The 21,314-nt window shown below is 43.1% G+C and overlaps 1 protein-coding gene across 1 annotated transcript in view; it reads left to right on the top strand.

Annotated features, from left to right (window-relative positions):
* Nucleotides 1–21,314, top strand: part of CACNA2D3 (calcium voltage-gated channel auxiliary subunit alpha2delta 3) — a 961,034-nt gene that overhangs the window by 191,521 nt on the left and 748,199 nt on the right. Inside the window, 1 exon segment of the mRNA XM_058443425.1 lies at nucleotides 9,644–9,760. Coding sequence (XP_058299408.1) covers nucleotides 9,644–9,760 — 117 coding nt within the window.

The raw sequence follows: 21,314 nt of genomic DNA, 5'->3' as shown, positions 1-21,314 counted from the left end.
TTCAGCACTCTGCTGCATACTTTACACACTTCACATCATTTGATCATCTCAAGAGCAGTATGAGGTCTGGTCTCATCCACCTTACTGTCAAGGAAAGGACCCTGGTGGAGGCTGATCAGCTTGTTACGTGGCTAGTACATGGTAACATGAGGACTTGAACATGCAACATCTGACTAGAGAGTCCCTGGTCCTAGGCACCATGACAAACTTGAAGCTGGTGTTAGGACCACTTGCCCCTAGCAAGTGCACCTTGGTGATTCTACTGTGATTTAAACCCTGGCCAGTAATTCTAAGCCAAGCGGGGTGCTGCTACCAGGCTCCAAGTCAGTAGCACAGCAATATTGACACAGATTCTTTACATTGGGCCCATCGTGGTCAGCTGTCTTCACTAGGAGTAAGTTGAGGGAGACAGAGTAGGAACTACATCACTCTATCCCCACCGGAGGGACATAGGATGAGCTTACAGCTTACATGCAACCTAAAGAGACTGTCCCGTTTCTCTTCTCCTCTCCGCACCTCTCCCTGCTGCCCTTTCTATCAAGCCTTGGTCACAGATGTCCTGCCTCATAATGACTCATGACCGTCTCATTATATTACTAGGCTCCTTCATAGACTACGTCTTCCAGGAAGCAGGGAATCATATATGCTGCATAGGCATCCCCTTTTCTGGGAACTTTGACGAATCCATCATTTTACATCCTGTGATCCACTTTCTCCCTGGTGACTATGATGGCCGGTCCTTTCTGTCCCTGGCCAGAGCACCCTTGCACATCTGGCAGAAGTAACATACCTGTACTGAAGAGCAGTGTGCCCTCCAGAGGAGGCACACAGACCAGCTGTGCAGGATATGAGGGTGCGAGTTTACATAGAAATGATCCATGCAGCTCTGCGTCAACTTATTTTTAAATAAAATGAACCAAAAATAAGCCTCCTTTTACCCCAAGGGAACCACATGTGTTTGTCAACACATTCCCCCCATCTCCGTGCAGCTTGGCACATGGTAAGCCATTTGTAAATATTTGTTGAATGAAAGAAAATAGCAACATTTTCAGTTTAAGTTTCTTTTTTGTATTGGCATAATCCCATCTTAAATGATTGGGTTAATGAATTTATCTCTTGCACTGTGGCTATTTCAAACCTTGAAGGAATAAAAAGACAAAAAAAAAAAAAAAAAGAAAAAAGAACCTTAGGGTGGGAACCTGAGGCTTCTTTCACACTTACATAACAAAGCAACTTAAAGGGCTTGGACTATCTCTGGGTTGCTATCCCAGTGTCAGGGTTATTGGGGGATCTGGATTAGAGGATTTTAAGGGAAGTGCCAGAGGGTTGGGAGAGGGATAGAAAAGCAGCCCATTTGTTTCAGGTCGCAGACTTCAAGGCAAACGCTCCACATTTCCACTTGAGGATGGGCAGGTCCTTGCTGTGCCATCTCCCCGCCAGGGCCTTCTGTTAATCCTCATGCAGTGATTTAATTATGCCGACTCTAGAGGTGTAATTTCAGTTTTTGATGAGAAAATTTAGCCAAGAGACCATGTTAACATGCACCCACTCTTTGGCTAATGATGCTTCCTGCATTTGTCCTCTGCAGAGGGTATTTTTTTCCTGGTGCCAAGTCCACCCAGAGCCCCTCTTCCATGTTTGGCTTTTATCCTAATTAATTCTGATTGGCCAGAAGTCTCCTGACTGGAGCTCCCTCTCTGGGGGCTGTTCTAGGCGACTCACTTTTAGATACACAATTCTCACATAGGAAAAAAAACGGCCCAAACGTATGAACAACATTAAGTGTTCTGACAGTGAAGTAGTACTTTTCTCTTCATGGTGTTTGTGTGAAATGATCTGGCAAAATAGATGCTGCAGAAATAATGCATTTCTGTGTCTTCCTTCTCAAATGATAAATGTTCTTGGCTCACCACAGGATTTCTTGCCAAATGCTGATTCTGCTAACAGAAGGGATGGAAGCTTCAGAGGCTCTTTTGTGACAGAGAGAATACAAAGTTTCTCAGGCTTGCCTTTCTTCCATGTCACAAATGTGACACGGAATGTGTTCTCCCTAGACCCCAGTCCCGGCTAAATCCACAGGCTGCCTTGCTGGGGCATCTCTGCTTAGTGCACCAAGCCGGGGTTAGGCCCAGTGATCATCCACCACCTTGCCGGAATTTGTCTGTTACATCGAGACCTTCAGTTTAGGAATATGAAAACACAATGCTTGCTAGAATCCTCTGTAGCCAGAAATGCCAAGAGGGAAAAATAAGGTAGCACTAGGATTTGGGGTCATTCATTATGTGCAGGCACTGTGCTGAGGGCTTTGACAGATGTCCTCCCAGTAAGACTGCAGGGCAGCCCTGGGTGATGGACATCATCATCTCTTGAGTTCTGAATGAGGACCCTGAGGCTAAGGAGGTTAATGGCTTCCTTAAAGTGACCCAGCCAGCTGGCCCAAAGTGTTGTTTGTCTGGTCCCCAGAACCCTTGATGTCTCTAGGGGAGCTCTGCCTCTCATTCCTCTGCCTCTTGTGGCCCCTCCCCATTGCCATCTTTCGAGTCCTGGCCACTGCAGCCTCTGACTTCCTTGTCTCCATCCAGTTTTGCCCCCTTTCTCTGTATTCTGCACACTGAGGTTATTCAAAAGCACAGACCTGATCACTGATCCCTCCTACCCTCAACACCCCTTGTGGCTCCAGTTGTTGCCCGTCCCTGCAGCCCCACCACCTCCCCACATCAGGATGAGGTCCAAACTCTTACTCCTAGCACACCACCCTTGATGACCTGGCCTCTGCTCACTTCACTGGCCTCATCTCTCACCAAAGTCATCCAACCGTGGCCATCCATGCTCCAGTGCAGGGGGACAGTGAGCACTTCCTTGAGCCCCGGGAGTCTCCCCTCTGGTCTTTCCTCCTTGCTGCTCCCTCTTCCTGGCATCTTCATCCCCTGTTGCACCTCCCACCCCACCCCCAGCCTTGTCGTCCTCAAAGGATTCTGCAGGATGGGAGTCACTGCCCTGACTACCCTCGTCAGACTTTCCCTGATGCTGCATCTTCCTTGCCTGTTTCCTCCTCAGAATATCGTGGCCATTAGCAAAGAAAGCAAGATTTCTTTAAAATTTTTCTTTAAAATTTTCACATGTTTTTGGGGAACAGGTAGTGTTTGGTTACATGAGTGTGTTCTTTAGTGGTGATTTGTGAGATTTTGGTGCACCCATCACCCAAGCATTATACGCTGAACCCAATTTGTAGTCTTTTATCCCTCACCTGCTTCCCACCCTTACTCCCTTTCTCCGAGTCCCAAAAGTGCATTGTGTCATTCTTGTGCCTTTGCATCCTCATAGTTAGGTACCACCTATAAGTGAGAACTTACAATGTTTGGTTTTCTATTCCTGAGTTACTGCACTTAGAAAAATGGTCTCCAATTCCATCCAGGTTGATGTGAATGCCATTAATTTATTCCCTATTTATGGCTGAATAATATTCCATCATATATCTATACTGTAGTTTCTTTATCCACTCATTGATTGATGGATATTTGGATTGGTTCCACATTTTTGCAATCACGAATTGTGCCACTATAAGCATGTGTGTGCAAGTATCTTTTTCATATAATGACTTCTTTTCCTCTGGGTGGATACCCAGTAATGGGATTGCTGGATCAAATGGTTGTTCTACTTTTAGTTTCTTAGGGAATTGCCACACCGTTTTCTATAGTGGTTGTACTAGTTTACATTCCCACCAGTAGTGTAGAAGTGTTCCCTTTTTACCACATCCATACCAACATATATTATTTTTTGATTTTTTTTGATTATGGCCATTCTTGGGAGGAGTAAGGTGGTATCGCATCGTGGTTTTGATTTGTATTTTTCTTATCATGAATGATGCTGAGCATTTTTTCATATGTTTCTTGGCTATGCGTATATCTTCTTTTGAGAATTTAGACAGCAAGCTTTCTTAAACATCACTTTACTCATTATTATGTGCTTGGTGTCTAGCACCCTGCCTGGCATACCAGAGACACCAAGTATAGTTTGCAGAGCAAACAAATGGAGTGCTGGAGACAGGATGCAAAGCCAGCCTGGCTGAAACCTTTCACCTGGTGCCATAGTAATTACTTCCATTTTTGTTTTCCTCCCTGCCTTCCTTTTGTGTTTACTGGGACCTGGTAATACTTTCTTAACTCCTTTTCCCAGTTGAAGGATGACTGCTTTTACATGAAACAAAAGTAATTTATAGTGGCATCCTTGAAGCTATAGAAAATAAAAAGCCCCATTGCCTGCACAGCTGTGTGGAGAGGCAAACCCCAGGAAGAGAGGGAAGAATTTTAGGTATTTTTTCCTCCAGGTCTTTCTTGGTACTTTAGGGAACAGAAGCCAGTTGGTAGCCTGCATGTGGCCATGGAGTAATTTCTTTTTATTTTTTTTAATTTATTTTGTTTTATTTTTAAATTTTATTATTATTATACTTTAAGTTTTAGGGTACATGTGCAGTAATTTCTAATTGAGGTTCCAGGGCCGCCTTCAGAATGGGCTTGCTTTTCCCTCTCCAGGTATTTTTGTTGTTGTCAGCTTTGTCTGCTCCTTGGGGGAAGGCTCCAAGCTTACCCCGCAGAGGCCCTGTGGAGGACCAATCAACTCTCGTGACTTCAAATGTGCCCTGGTGGCCTGGAGCAGTCATGTAAACTGCTGCAGCCCCTGTTAACTGCCAATGTCTCCAGGTTTTGGTATTTGCCTCTCTTGCCAAGTTCAAGCCACTGTTGGCTACAAAATCAATAAAACAAGTGTTTTTATGGTAGTAAAATGGGTCCTCTGAAACAAGTTTGCAAATTTTTAGACCCTCGGTCACCTACCCCTGTACTCCCCTTCCCCACAAGGTCAAAAAGATGGAGCAGTTAGAAGAAAGATCCCGCTAGGTTTGAAACCCTCCAACGAGTTGACCTTCAATGCTGGTTGACCCTCTGTGTGCCTCAGCCCTCCACCTGCAACATGGGGGGTTGTGAGGATTAGACAAATTAATAGGTGAAAAGCTTCTGGCACCATCCTGGGACTCATTTTACTGACTTCCTTAGACTCTGGTAATGAAGACATGTCACTTAACTACAAAGAGTCTACTTGGGACCACATTCCCTTAAAGGAATCTGCTTATTAGGTGCCCATATTCTGTTCTAAATATAACTACAACTTATATATATTTTTGAATGTGAAATAGTCATTGAAAAATTAGAAAATAAAGGTAAGCAAAAGAAGAAAGAAAAAAATGATTTGTGATTGTACAGCTGGCTGTGAACACTTGGTGTGTGTCCTCCTAGCAGGGCGTGTGTGTGTGTGTGTGTGCACGTGTGTGTGAGATTAGTGATTTAAAACAAAAAGTAAGCAGTTACTGTCTGTCATATATTGTGACACTGTTTCCTGTATTCTTTGACACAGTTTTGGATGGCTGTGTGAAATTCTGTTGTACTGGAGTAGCTCACTCTATCCAGTTACTGGAGGTCAAATTGCTTGGTTTTCTACTGTAGGTACCTTTTCAGTGATTTTGATATATATCAACATTTTAAGTTACTAAGGGCTTTGGTTGATTAATGACTATCATTGGGTCTTTGTTCTTCAAAATCTTTTGTTTCCAGCAAAGTGAAACATTTCCTGGAAAGAGTAAGGCATTATATTATTCTGACCTGACTCCAGAAGGCATTAACATGTCTTGGAAGGACAGAGTGCGTTTTGCTTATGAGATACTTCCCCAGGATGATAAGAAAGTAGTATATTCTTGGTTCGTTTGCAAGGAACACCTGTTGGTATGTGGTCTGAAGGGTGGGTACTCTGGCTAGAGAGGAATGGAACCATTAAACTGCTCAGCTTATCCCAGATCTGGAATCCACAGCTTGGCAAAGAGCTTTGTGCTGAGATTAGTTAGCGATGTTATAGGCACCAGTAGTCCTGGGAGACTGACAACCTGCCGTAAAGCCAGGGGCTTCTGTTCACAGAGCAGACTCAGAAGAAAAAAGTGGGATATAGGAAGATCTCATTGAAAACTTGGTGGAAAGTCAGAGTTAAATAAATCGATTCCCCTCTAGAAGTTTATTGGGAGAGAAACACATACAAGTAACAGATATGGCCAGAATTTTGGGGCCTGGTTTAAAACCAAAAACTTCAGATAAAGATGAATTGTGAAATCCATTTTATTTTTCGTTATCTTAAGCCTCTAGATTACCTTAATTACAGAGTTTAGACATTCATTTCACTGACTATAAATATTAGACTGCATTAGTTTCGTTTGTTTTACTCAGTCTTGAACTTTGTATTTTTGGTGGTAAATCAGCCTTGGGTGTAAGCTGAGTTTCAATGCTGGTTTTTGGAGCACATCTGGCAGGCAGCAAAGAGCTCCTGGGAATTTTAGCTCCAAAGATATTGGCTTCCATTTGAACTTAGAAATAGTCTCAGTGATGGTCACTGAAGTTTTATTCACATACCAGAGCACGCTGTTAGCTTGAGCCAGGTTTGGGCTGGCCAGAGCCCCACCTCTGAGGCCAATCCAGTCAACCTCCCAAGGTAGGGGTAAGGAAGGTCACTCTTTGCCTTACTGTGTTGGGTGTTGCTGTAACAGATTATCATAGATTGGGTAATTTACAAGAGAAGAGTTCTATTTCTTCCAGTTCTGGAGGCTAGGAAGTCCAAGGTCAAGGGGCTGGAATCTGGCAAGGGCCTTCTTGCTTCATCATCCCATGGCAGGTGGTAGAAGGGCAAGGAGAGCCAAGCCAGAGAGAAAGAGTGGGCCAAACTCACTTTTTTTTTCTTTTTTTGAGACAGAGTTTTGGTCTTGTTGCCCAGGCTGGAGTGCAATGGTGTGATCGCGGCTCACTGCAATATCTGCCTCCCAGGTTGAAGTGATTCTCCTGCCTCAGTCTCCTGAGTAGCTAGGATTACAGGCACCCACCACCATAACTGACTAATTTTTTGTATTTTTAGTAGAGACGGGGTTTCACCGTGTTGGCCAGCTGGTCTCGAACTCCTGACCTGAGGTGATTCACCCACCTTGGCCTCCCAAAGTGCTGGGATTACAGGTGTGAACCACCGCACCTGGCCCCAAACTCGCTTTTATAACACACGCAGTTTCTCCGTAACTTACCTACTCCTGTGATAACAACATTAATCCATTCATGAGGGCAGAGCCTTCATAACCTTATTGTCTCTTATTAGGCCTCATCTCCCAGTACTACTGTATTGGGGATTAAGTTTCCAATACATGAACTTTGGGGGACACACTCAAACCATAACAGCCTTATAGAACCATAGGAAAATGCAGCTGCATCCTTCCTTGCATCTCCCTTGCATTGTAAAATTGCAATTACTCTGCAATAGGCTCCATCCAGAGAAGTCTTTTGTGTCTGCTGTGGGGCTGTGGCAGCAACCACAAGGACCTGTCCTTGCTTCCAGGGCCACACAATCTATGATGCCAGGAGAGAAGAGCACAGATGGTTTTGGGGTCTGGGATGGAGCATGACGCCTTCTTGTGTTGGAGAATAGGACAGCTTTGGTGGGGAGAGAGAAAGGCTAGATTGAAGGAATAAATTGTTTTTCAGGTAAGATGCAAGAGAAACTCATAAGATTTTTATGGATGTTTTCAGGGAGCGGGGGGAAACATGAAACTACAGCTCATGATCAATTATACTACCATGTAAAGCAGTTCAAAACATCTAATAAGCAGTGTAGCAGATGTCAATCTTGGTCTAGACTCACATGGTCCAGAAATACCACTTCTTAATTTTTCCAGGATCAACTTAATGCTGAGAAACTCCAAGCTCTTGGGTCTAATATTCAGGTCAGAGGAAGAGATCCATTTTGAGGATCTCTTCCCACTTCCCCTATGCCAGTGAATAGGGGGTTGCTGGGGAGTCCATGTCTAGGTTCCTACCTGCCTGTAAGGGTAAGAGGAATATCTTTTTTTTTTTTTTTCTACACAAGGCCTTACTGTGTCACCCAGGCTGGAGTACAGTGGGATAATCATAGCTCACTGCAGCCTCAACCTCCTAGGCTCCAGCAATCCTTCCACTTCAGCTCACCAAGTAGTGGGACTGCAGGCATGTGCCACCATACCTGATTAACTAAAAACAAACAAAAAAAAATTTGTGGAGACTGGGTCTTGCTATGTTGCCCAGGCTAAGAGATGGGTATCTTGCTGCTCCTAGAACACATGGCCAGATGCCTCCAGCCTCACCTCTAGGCTCTAAGGATTTTGTTTTAGTTTAAGGATCTGAGGAATTCTCTCTTTACATTCGTTGCTTTCCTTAGAGTTCCTCCCTTTGTCCTCAAACAGTAATCTCATTTCAGGATACCCAGTATTACTGCCTCAAAAGACTTGGACATTTGAGCATTTGAGCAAGGAAGGGAAGCGTTTTGTGACACACACACACACACGCACACACACACACACACACCCTTCCTCAAGTCAAGGAGAAACTGAGCCTCCCAATTTACATCTTGAAGGTATACGATGGGAAGAATGAATGGAGAGAAAATGTAGATTTATATCTCAAAAATTATTCTGCCATTAAAATGTAATACATTTTCCTTTTCACAACTAACTCTTAAGGTCCCTAGAGCCGAGATGAGATGTGGAGCCCCTTGATTTCCCTGGGTAAGAGCTTGGGGTGAGGAATTAGTAAACCGATTCAGAGTTTCCCCACAAATAAGAGTAAATATATCTTACCCAGCGTCTTTAATTTTCCAGCTGTTTGATAACCAAATAAATGTCATGGATTCATGTTGACATTAAAAGTGTTATAAACTTCATTTGGAAGGTTCCTATTAATAAACAATATTTCCTTCCACCAGGAACAAATTTAAATCTTTAGTTAAACCACATTTTGGGTCTCAGGACCCTTTACACTCTTAGAGAGCCCTGAGGACTCCCTGAGAGCGTCTGTTTATGTGGGTTACTTGTATCTATTGATATTTAGCATATTAGAAATTCAAACCAAGAAATTCAAAAAGTGATTATTACAAGGATAAAAAAACTCATTACATGTTAACATATATATTTTATGGAAAATAACAACACTTTTTAGAATAAAAAAATTAGAGGAGTGGCCGTTTTTCATTTTGCAACTCTCTTTAATATTTGACTTAAGAGGAAATACGTGGATTCCCATATCTGCTTCTGTGTTCAATCTCTTGTGATTGGTTGCTGAAGAAAATCTGGCTTCATATAGACATGCTGTTGGAAAAATGAGGACTTCATGGACCCTGAAAGGGTCTCAGGGACCCATAGGAGTTTTGGGATCACTTTGAGAACTGCACATTTAAACAGATAAACTACCAGGGTATGTGATGGGTTTTAAATGAAAAATTGTCTTTATTGAGAATTTGAGTCAACTGTGGGTGAAATCAGTCCCTTATAAATAGACAGATGATAGTTTAATTGGGTTAAGATATATTCCTTTCCTGGGTGCTAGTTAAGTCTCCCAGGAGAGCCAGAGTCAGTTTCACACTTCTCCCTAGTTGGCTTAATAATTTTGAAACACAGTGTAATATCCACAAATTCACCAGAAGCAGTCACGGTATAACTTTATCTTTATTTATTCCTTGTGGGTAGATGTGCTCTGAGATCACAGGTGTGGTGTTTTACGACGTCATGTGTCTTGAATGTTGCCCTCTCTTCTTACAGAAATACAAAGAGTATGAGAAAGACGTTGCCATAGAAGAAATCGATGGCCTCCAACTGGTAAAGAAGCTGGCAAAGAACATGGAAGAGATGTTTCACAAGAAGTCTGAGGCAGTCAGGGTAAGTGCCTCTGGTTTGTGCCCTGTATCGCCTGAAGACACAAAGGCAGCTTCAGGGGATGGCATTGATGAACCAATCTCTCAAAGATAAAAGTTGACTCACTCATCTATTACGTAAATACTTTTATTTTTACAGTCTGGTTAGCCAGGAAAAGCAGTCACTAGGGGCACAAACTGCCCTTTTCATAGAGGGTTCCTGTGCCAGTTTTATTCTGGTAAATTTATGCCTTCAGCAGAGCCGCCACTAATTGTACAGCCGTACAACGTGGACCTGTAACTGTATGATGCATTCAGTAACAGCCAAAAACCATTCAAAGATACACTAGGGTTTAACTAAGCTCTAGTCTGAGCGTTTTCTTGTGTCACTGTGTTTTGTGATTTTCTCAAATGGTTGCATAACATTTCAGTCTATGAGTGTGTCATAATTGATATAACTGTTCCTATATATTTGGATGTCTGAGTTATTTGAAAGTTTTTATTGGCCGGGTGCGGTGGCTCACGCCTGTAATCCCAGCACTTTGGGAGGCCGAGGCAAGCAGATCATCTGAGATCAGGAGTTCGTGACCAGCCTGGCTAACATGGTGAAACCCTGTCTCTACTAAAAATACAAAAATTAGCCGGGTGTTTTGGTGGGTGCCTGCTACTTGGGAGGCTGAGGCAGGAGAATTGCTTGAACCCAGGAGGCGGAGGTTGCAGTGAGCCAAGATCGCGCCACTGCACTCCAGCCTGGGTGACAGCGTGAGACTCCGGCTCAAAAAAAAAAAAAGTTTTTAAGAGATGTGTTGCCCAGGCTGGTCTCAAACTCCTGGGCTCTAGTGATCCTCCTACCTCAGTCTCCTGAGTAGCTGGGGCTACAGGTATGTACCACCACACCTCGCTCACTTGCAAGTTTTGACATAAATAATGCTGCAGTGAATCTTCTTATATATTTATAATGGATCAACCAGCCAAGCACCTACTACAGGTGAACTGTTCCTTTAAGGACTGTATATGTACTCACTTGTATTATCCTTGTAACATCTCTATGGTGGATGTTACTGTTATCCCCATTTTACGAGAGAGGAGACTGAGAGAAAGAAGTTGAGTAGCTTCTCCGAGGTCACATGAGGAGTGAGAGAGAGCTCCAGCCATAATGACCCCAGAGTCCACATTCTTTACTGCTTCCTTGCTTTCAGTATCCTGGAGTGTATGTGGATTTCCTTAATGTGAATTCCGGAACACAGAAGACAGTTCAGAGGCTCAGAAGCAATCTTCAAGGTTCTTTATGCATATGAAAGCATTTCTGTCCAGATAAGGTTGTGCCAATTCACAGCTGCTCCAGTGGGAGTGGTGTGCAAGTGCTTATTTTCTGAAATGCTTGGAAAAAAAAAAAAAAAAATACTAGTAACAGCATTGTCAATTTGAGAGGGGGACATATTGTTTTAGCATGCATTTCTTTGTGAATCACAGAATTTTAGAGGAGAAAAGGACATAAGTATCTTTAGGTTCTGCTTCTACAATTGACAAAGTAGCCCTGGTGCCTGGAATTAGGGGAGCATTGGGAGCAGCGGGGGGAGGGGGCCATGCAGCATGCTGCTGTGACACAGAGGTCCAGCCAGCACCAGAACCTAGACCTCACTTCCTTGAGGCAGTGGGCCCACGTGGTCAGTGAGACATGGGCTCTGAAAGTAGTGGAACTGTCCCAAACCTCAGTTCTGCCCCAAGGTGGGAGACCAGTGAGCAAAGCTGAGTAACCCCTGTGAATCTCTTTTTCCTCATTTACCAGCCTGGCGGCATTACGAGAAGTCAATGATTTAATAAATACGTGCTTACACTTACTGAGTTCAGATGCACCAGCCCCTATGCTAATCACTTTATGTATGTAATCTCATTCTTGCATCAACACTAGGAGTGAGACACTGTTATTAATGTTGTCTTAGAAATGACCAAACAGGCTTGGCAGGGTGAAGCCATTTGCCCAGGTCACGTGGGCGAGGCTCAGCAGAGTTAATTTTTATACCTAGGTGGTGGGGTTGCAGCACCTCTGTATCTATGTAAGGTGTTTGTTTAGCTCAGTGTCTGGCAAACAGTAAATGTTCAGTAAACGTTTGCTGTTACAGCTGGTTAAAGGGCCTTCCAACCTGTGAACATCTGATAGGAGGTAGTCTTGTAGCTTTAGGAAGCACCTGGATAAAGACAGGAGGGAACATGAACTGGGTTTAGCATCTTCGTATTGCCTGATTTTAAAACCTTTTTGTGTTAAATTAGTGAAGATAAAAAAAAAAGACGATTTGGTATGGTGGGTGTAGTTCCTTTGAGAAGAAAAAATAAGTTGCTCTGTTTAAATTGAAATGTTCCCAGAAAAAAGGCAGCCAGATTCCTTGCAATGTGTATTCTATATATTTGAAAATAAATGCACAGGCCTTCTGTAATCATGCTTGATGCTCGAGCCTGTAACATCTTGGTTAATTGGTCCAGTGTTATGTGGATTTCCCCATGCCTGTCTTTAAGGAGAATTTGTATGTCACATAGGGGTTTAGTCTGGGGACGGTAGAGATGGGCCTTGTCCTCACTGTGAGCCATGTGGCTCTCTTGTTAACACTCAGGACCCATATGCCATTTGGAATGAGATGTCCCTTTGGAGGCCAGGGAAGCAGTGAGTGTGACTCTTTTCCTAGTTTAATGATACCTTGATTCTCCGTTAGGAAAAGTTGCTGTTTGCCTGTGAGATTTGTGAACATTTGAAGAGCAAAGACCTCAGGTCCAAATTTGCCCGTGGGTTTGCAGTGGAGTCATTATTTGTAGCCTTGCACTGAAACACACCACTGTGAGTCAAGGTGGGGTCCTTTCCCATGCCACCCACTGGGCAGTGACCCCACCCCCCTCGCTTCGCTTCGCTTCGCTTCGCTTCGCTTCTCTTCTCTTCTCTTCTCTTCTCTTCTCTTCTCTTCTCTTCTCTTCTCTTCTCTTCTCCCCTCCTCCCTCCCTCCTCCTCCTCCCTCCTCCCTCCTCCCTCCCTCTCCTCCCTCTTCTCCTTTTTTTTTTTTTTTTTTTTTTTTTTGAGACAGAGTTTGTCTGTCCAGGTGTGGTGAAGTGGGATCTGGTCACGCAAGTCCCCAGTTCAGCCCTCTGCCTCAGCCTCCCCAGTAGTGGGATACAGGACCCGTTTGTATTTTTAGTAGAGATGGGGTTTCACTGTGTTAGCCAGGATGGTCTCGATCTCCTGACCTCGTGATCTGCTCGCCTCGGCCTCCCAAAGTGCTGGGATTACAGGTGTGAGCCACCGTGCCCGGCCCTCACCCCGCTGTTTTCTGATAGCTCAGGAACAGAACAGATTTTAGGTTTGGCCCTATCACTCTGATGCGCCATGCCTAGGAATCTTCCATTTCCAAGCCCCCATCCCCCTCCCCCAGCAGTTGGAGTTGGGTCCCAGGTTCAGGTGCCCCACCTTGTGTTTTCATAGTGTCAATCAGTGGTGACTCCAGGGACATGTGTAGGAGAAACCTGGTTCACAAACAACCCTGATTTATTAACATTTCCATTGATGTATATAAAATATTTATGAGTTGGGCAGTAGCAATTTAGGAAGCTACGATAACAACACCTTTAGTCTGTGAAACTAGGTTCAGTTAGTGCTGGGGGAAAAAAAAATGGAGTACTACAATAACCTCGTCCTTTAATGTAGCCTGTCATCTCCTGCCTGTTAAACAATGTTGATCTTTTTCTCTGTCTCTTCTGGCTTGATTTCATCATTTTTCTCCATCACTTTTCCCAGTGATTAGTTGAATCAGAGTGATTTTATCATCCTCATCTCCTATTTGAATTACTCTCCACTATGCAATTATCCTATCACAGAAAGTCCTATTTTCTCCCCGTCAGATGTCTGAAGTAAATGTGAAACCTAAAGTGGCCTGCCCATTACATAACCCCTGTCATCTCATTGGTAATGGACTATATGTAACTTTTTTTTCAGGCTAGCAAATTATAAATAACCTTAGCTTCAGTAATTTCCATTAACATAATGGTGCCATCATTATGGTAGCATTCCTTAACTAATATTTTCTAGCTCTTTTTAATGCCATTGGTGGTTTAAGTAATTTTTTCACACCCATGCAGAGGCTAGCTATAGGTTATTTGATACGGCCATGCTCCTGCTTGCTTTTGTGTATAGCAGTTGTGCCCAAGGCACCATCTCTCACCTTCATTGTTCAGACATATTTATGCTACCAAGCCCTCAATTAATATTGCTAAGCAGTTTGTCAAGTTTTAAGTCCCTACGAATGGACAAGAAATGGAGTCCATTTGCTTTCAGTTCATTAACATTTCAAAGGAGATATTTCACATGTTGGACATGGAGGAAAGGATATGCATCAGTCCTCTGCCAACTATGGATTCCCATCAGACCATTCCTAAGTGACACCTAGAAATGCTTGTCTGTGTCACAAGTCAGAGCTCATCTTTGATATTGATGGAAGGCAAATTTGACACCACTCCCCTTTCTCCTGAGTTGCTGATGTTGAGAAATGTACCCTGATTTGAGGGGAGGGAGAAGGCAGAAGGGTTATATTGCATGACCTTGGTTATATGGACAGGCTGCCCCCAGCCTTTCCTTTGTCTTTAAAATCCAGCCCTTCAGGGGGAGTAGCACAAACTATCAATCAACTGCAAGCATTATCTGGGGCTCCAGGGAACTCTGAGCAGGCACAGCCAAATGTGCGGTGGGAAGAGAATCAGTAGGAAGTAACTGCGTAACCACGGACATCTCTGATTGTAAGGATATACTTTGAGGACCAATTCCATCACAATCAGGGGGATGTCATGATCCTGTAATTTTGGTGTGGTACATATAACTGAGATGAGCAGCACAAGAGAAAAGCAGGTAAACCAGGAAATGACAAAAAGACTTTGGTGAATTTATGATTTTATACTAGTATTCTCCAGGATGATTTTCTAAAGGTGAATTCCTTAGAGTGGATTTTGCCTTTGGTTGCACTGAACAGCTCTGGGGTGGGCACTGCCTTCATCACACTGATTTGAGCTGGACTTAGAACCTCCTCTGGTCTTCCTAGGTATTCCTGGTTTCAGGGCCAGACACTGATTCAGAGGACCTTAAATGTCAGCCTATGCAGACTTCAGACCTCCACAAACTTTAACAGGTTTCAGAGAGGGGAGGAATACTGGGGGGATTATAGGATACTATCTGTTGTGGTAGCATTTCAAGCAAAACATTACAATTAATTAGACATGTCTAGAAGAATGAACTCTAATGGGGAATGTGAAGAGATATAAAACACAAGTTGTAGCTAGACCCGCTCCATGATGAGCCAATTGTTTTCAAACCTTGGGTAAGATATTTAATAAATTTTGAAAGCACCCTGAAACTCACACCTGTAAATAAACTTAATCTTGTTTCACTAATTTTTTGATTTACATAGATAAAATGATAAATCAAGCCCTCAAAAAGAGTGTTTTGCTTAAAAATACATACCTTTGCTTGTTGGGAAGAGCTAAAGGAGACTAGATTTTATATTAAGTTTTCCCCCCTTCCTATAGTAACCTGCTGTTCATTGTGGAACTGATTCCCATTATAGCTGTACTGTGGAAAGTAATTGCTGTTGTACAGTAATTCAATTTCAGTGCATTCACGCATCAGTTCACCGATAGGGGTTTATCTGGAGAAACCTGGGACTTGAAAGCTTTTTATCGAGAAATTCCACATGCAGCAAGACATTTTTCCTAGGAAACGAATATCAGTATTTGCATTTAATAAACATTTACCTTCTCAGAAAAATGGATTTTTCTCTCTGCAGAAGAGATTTACGCCAATCTTCCAAAGAGCTAGAGGGTACTATTAAAGCAACTTTCTTTAAATGTTTTTTGACTGGCGCCTGTCTACATATGTATGACTATAACATACATCAATGTTTTTATGGGAATATATACAGTGAGGCATGAAGAGCAAGATGCACCCAAGTAAAGCATACTCCATCCCCCAAATATAAGCTGTATAAGGAATTAATATCTATAGGGAGTATATGAATACTTCTGGTTTAAAAACTCATCTGATCTATAGACATTGTGAAAATTGTGTTTGAGGCATACTTTCTAAAGGATTACATTGGAAATGAAATAATTGATTCTGTTTATCCATTTGTAAGTTAAGGAAAGGTTCTTAAGACAGAACTGATTATTTTCTTTACATGTTAAGTCTAAAATGAGTTGTGGAGGTTTTAGGAACTGAATATAGCCTAACAGTGCCAGGATCACTCTAAGTTCTCAGGCAGTGGAGGTATATATGGCTGTATAGATCTAAAAGATTTTTGTTTTCTGTCTTGTTTTCATTTCTGATCTCATCTCAGAATTTCAGAGCTTGTACTGTGAAAGAGCAGTACATTTGTTTCAGAAAAAAATAATGTTTTCTGTTTTGAGTCACAGAGGGAGGAGACTATTAATTTTTTATGTTGATGTATCTTGTGGTCTATTTGTCCCCTTTTTTAGGTAAACTGGGTTGCTTGCAAAATCGTACATATATATGTAAGGAAATTTAGAGCAAAAACCTCAAACCAGAAGAATCTTACAAAAGAGCAGCAATCTGTATTCACCAGTTTTGATGAGGTCAGCGAACCATCTTTGGTTAATGGCTGAGAACAAAACCACCTGGAACTGCGTGGTCTTCGTGGGTTTCACCCCAAATGGGCCCGGGGTTTCCGCTAACATACTTCAGTTTGAGCCAACCTGAGCCTCACAGGTAGGCCCAGAAGACTGCTGTCCCTCCCACACTGAGAGGGAACAACTTGTCTACCCCCTTGGGGGTATATGCTTACCACCAAAGGGAAGGAAGGGGAACCGCTGGACGACTTGTATGTGCAATTTCACGTCTTCTCTCCTCAAGCTCTCAGTTTTCCATCAGCCTCACATCTTTGAAGTTGGCTTGACTTGGTGGACCGTATCCTAACTTTCCTGCTTATTCTGGGGGTGTTGGCCTGTAGAAAGCATTCTTCACTGGGGGTAGAACCATTGTACGAAACCTTCCTCAACTTCATGGTTATTTGTCTCTTTCCCAAATAATTGGACTAAACGCTTTCCATTTGCAGAGCTTTATGGAAGTTTAGTTTCGTGTTTTCTATGTCTACCGTAGAAGCACCCATGTGTTTTTTAATGGTTTTTGTTTTTACTGGTTATAAAAGTAATACATATTCATCGTAAAAGAAAAGAGAATGTGCAGAAAATGAAAAAGGGGAGAGGAAAGATCACAGCCTGAAGAAGTAAGCATCAAACGGTACTTAATGTCTCTCAGTACCTTTCGTTTTTCAGCATCTTAGTTTCTGTCCTTATAGGTTTTTTTTTTCTGTTTGTGCATGAGTATATAGATATATGTGGGTGTATATAAACTTCTAAAACATTGGATTATTCTTTCTTGTAACAAGCTTTTTAAAAAATTACATGTTGTGGACATGTCAATGAATGTAGATTTCTATTATTTTTCACGACTGCTTTTTGGATGTTCCAGTCAAGCAGCTCTCTCTTAGTGAACACTGATGGCATCCGTAGTATTTCACTGTTATAAGCAATAATATGATAAACTCTCTTGCAAAGAAGCTTTTGTCCATTTATTTGATGCATTTATTAGGATGTATTCCTAGAATTGAAATTAAGGCTTTGGGTGTATCTTGCCAGATTGTCCTACAGACAATGCTATGCCTGCCTGTGTTCCCACCTGTGTGGTTGGAGGGGAACTATTTCCGCATTGTCCTCCCTAGTATTTGACTATTATTAGTCTTTTGGCCAACTATAGTATCTCAAGGTTTGTTTTGTTTTGTTTGTTTTTTTGTTTGTTTGTTTGTTTGGTTTTGAGACGCAGTTTCAGTCTTGTTGCCCAGGCTGGAGTGCAATAGCCCGATCTTGGCTCACTGCCACCTCCGCCTCCAGGGTTCAAGCAACTCTCCTGCCTCAGCCCCCCGAGTAGCTGGGATTACAGGCATCCACTACCACGCCCGGCTAATTTTTGTATTTTTAGTAGAGATGGGATTTCACCATGTTGGTCGGGATGGTCTCGAACTCCTGACCTCAGGTGATCTGCCCATCTCGGCCTCCCAAAGTGCTGGGATTACAGGCATGAGCCACCATGCCTGGCCTTAAGTTATTTTCTTTAATTACTCACTGTTTGGCACAGTGGGTCCCTCCGGCTCCTCATCTGTCCTGCACCAGGGTTTGAGGAAATTACACCATGTCACACAGAGCATGGGCTTGCCAAAACAGAGAGATGGCCCAGGTGCTGATCCCCATCCTCCCACAGAGAGGAATGTGGGTGTAGGCACTCTGCTGGACATTCTTGGAGGGGCCCTCCCCTTTTCCTCCCTTTCTGGAGTGTATCATAGGAACAGTCCTGGGGAGGAGGGACGGCTAACTAGCACCAAGCTTCCTGACTTTGGGGTGCCAGCTGTTTGGAGGAATCAGCTGGGAGCATCGGCGGCTCAGTACCTGGGGACTGTGGTGCCCAGGGTGTTTCAGCCTCCCCACTCCTGTGGGAGAAAGTCAGTAGTTGCAAGAGAATTTGAGCTTGGTGCAGCCCCTCTCACTGGGAAAGGGCCCTGTTCCCAGCTGGCTCGTTGTCTGAGCACCCAGACTGAGCACCAGGGTCACTTTGATTGACTTCTCTGAAAGGTACCGTGTAGTTAAGTTGACCATCTTTTTACATGTGTATTAGCCATTTCTTCTTCATTTTTATTTTTTATTTTCATACATTGCCTGGTAATACTCTTTCCCCTTGTTTAAGTGTACTATTTCTTTTCTTGTCCCAACTTGCCTTTACTCTGGCCCCAGTGCCTACTACAGTGCTTCAAACTATAGTTAAGTGCTCAGTAAATGTTTGTGGATTGACTTACAGGCCTTTGTCTTGGGGTCAGGATAACTTAAAGTGAGGGTGATATGGATGGTATGGGCTACACCCCTTCCCTTTGGCCAGAGAACTCCTGAGTGATAAAGGGGAAAAGAAAGTATTAGAGCCCAACTGCAAAGCAACTGTGGGGTTCATGGACTTTCCAGAATCCTCCACTGTCGGCTCCAAGTGAATGAACCTGACACAGCAACATGGCACCAAGATGTTGGTCCCAGTTCTTATTTTTCAGAGTATTATGTTGTTGTTCTACACCAGGCCAGGTAGAAAACAATGCCTCTTAATTTATACTCAGGCCAGGCAAAAGCAATCTTAAAAGGTTTGTGGGTGGGAGGAAATTATGATGGGTGAATTACTGATGCGTTACCATCAATAGATCCAAATGACAGAAGAAAGCCATAATAATAATAATAATAATGATAATAAAAGACCACTGTCTATAATTTTATAAATTACCAGCAACAAATTAAAGGGTTTCAGAAATATTTTGAATGCATATTTAGTCTGTTTAACTAGGGATGTGTTGGTGGCATTGGTTGTACTTTTTTGGTCTTTACTCAGTTTCCCATATGGAGGTGAGGAGCAGCTGGTCCTGCAAACAGAGTGAGATTATTTACATTTTCTAAATTAGGTTATGAGGGGGAAAATGAAAAGATAGTTAGGAATTCATTGGCATTTCATTTACACTGCATTCAGTGGAGAGATGACAGCCCTTGCGAGTAATCAGAATCTTTGTTAAAAATCAGCTGGGATATCATTTATTGCACATCCCAGGCTTACTGGCAGCCTGAACAGATGAACATGCAAGGCTTTGTACTATCAGGAGTAAGTGTGGATTTTTTGTTCTTGTGTGCTTTTTAATTGATTTGTGTGTGTGTGTGTGTGTGTGTGTGTCACTTGGGAAGGAAAATCAAATCCTTGGGAATATACTTAGAGAGCCTCACCACACTGCACTCAGTGACTCTGGAGCATTTCGTGTGGCTGTTTGATGGGATTTATAGAGAGGAACTTCTCTAGTACCTCTGCAGAGCTGTTGATGGATGTCAGAAAGCAGACTCCTCATCCAGGGTCACGGTTGGAGTTGCTCATAGACAGCCCCACTCCAGCCAATGAGCAGGAGTCTTCTTACCTCTAGCAGGTGTCTCTGCAGACACTCGAAGACTGCTAACCCTAACCCAGGTTGCGGCCCTGATTTGACTAATACAGGAGTTACCTTAGTAAAAATTCTAGGCTGGGCAAAGATCCTGACTCTTGTCACTTTTAGCCAGCGATGAATAGATGGGGACCAGCTGCACAGAGATGATGGAAGCAGCTCCAGTCCGACTGGAGCACAGTCAGACTCATAGGGGAGCGGAGCCCTGCAGGCAGCCTCTTGGCCAGCCAGTGGGTCGCCTCTGTTAGGATGCCTTTTGAGCCTGGCAGCCTGTCTCCAAGAGGACTTCCCTTCAAAGGGCTAAGTGGATCCACTCCCTTGATGTGCTGGGAGTCTGTCATTGCAGTCACTGTGGCCATGGTCTGGGGACAGTGCATCAGCTTGCTGTGGTCCACACGGGGGAATTAGGGTTGGCCTCTGAGACCAGATTTGGTAGAGATGATTTTTATTCTAGGGAAGTATGTTCAGTACACATGTGTTCATAATGGAGGAGATGGGCAGCAGTGTGGGGGTTGGAGGTTGACACGTGAGCATTCGTTTTCATGGGAATTTCATCATTGGAGATGGGGAAATAAAAAAGAATTAATCGCATCAGAATTGTAAACCTGTGTCCCCCAGGCCAATCCTGGTTGTAGATACCTTTTAATTGGTCTGTATGGGCTTTAAGGGGGAAAAATGAAATCACATATAAAAATATGAAGTGATATTAAAATATCCAGATTTAAATCTTGGAAAATGGAGAAGTGTAGCCATCCTGGGCCTCCATGTCCATAGAACAGCAATCAGCATCAGCATGAATGTCTCCGTTGGTTGATTTCCATGCAGCTCCCTAGTCGTTTATTTGCTACTCTGGCCGTAGGGAACATGGAGTTTGCAACCCCTGCATTAATCAGATTAGGGTTAGCAGAGTCTTTGTGTATGTGAAGTAGGCAGCATACTTACAGCTTTCATAATTCCCCCACAGAAAGCCAGCTGGAGTCATTGCCATTGTTTTCATCACTGATAACATCTCTGTTGTCATCATGATCATCACATTACTGAATGCTTCTTGCTTGCCAAGACACTATGCTATGCTTTGCATATATTATCTCATTTAAGTGATGCTTGTGAAGTTGGCTTTAAAAAATTCTTGGCTGGGTGCAGGGGAAAGACCATTCAAAGGATTTAAGGTAAGAATGTGCACTATAAGGGGATGTGGAATCTTTCTTTTTTAAAGTTCCTGAACTACCAAATGAGACTGAGATTTTCTTCACCTTTAAGATTTGAGGATGTTTAGCTCTAGTTCAGCGCTCACCTATAAAAAGTTCGATTTGTTTTGTTGTCTGTTTTCTCCCAATCTCAAAACGGTTTGATTCATGTGAATAATTCCCAGTCTAGTCCCATTCATAGAATCAGCAAATGAAAATCAGAGCTATCCCCTCCCTCCCTCAATCCACCCTGGTCCCCAGCATACACTTTCCTATAGCATGGACTGAGACAGTATTGGTCACGTGGAGAAGGGGAATAAAAATGCTCAGAGTGGCTACA

The sequence above is a fragment of the Hylobates moloch genome, unplaced genomic scaffold, assembly GCF_009828535.3.
Source record: "Hylobates moloch isolate HMO894 unplaced genomic scaffold, HMol_V3 SCAFFOLD_8, whole genome shotgun sequence".
In the NCBI taxonomy this organism is placed as follows: Eukaryota; Metazoa; Chordata; class Mammalia; order Primates; family Hylobatidae; genus Hylobates; species Hylobates moloch.
Note: the sequence above shows the minus strand (reverse complement) of the source record. Positions and strands in the feature narration are given on the sequence as shown.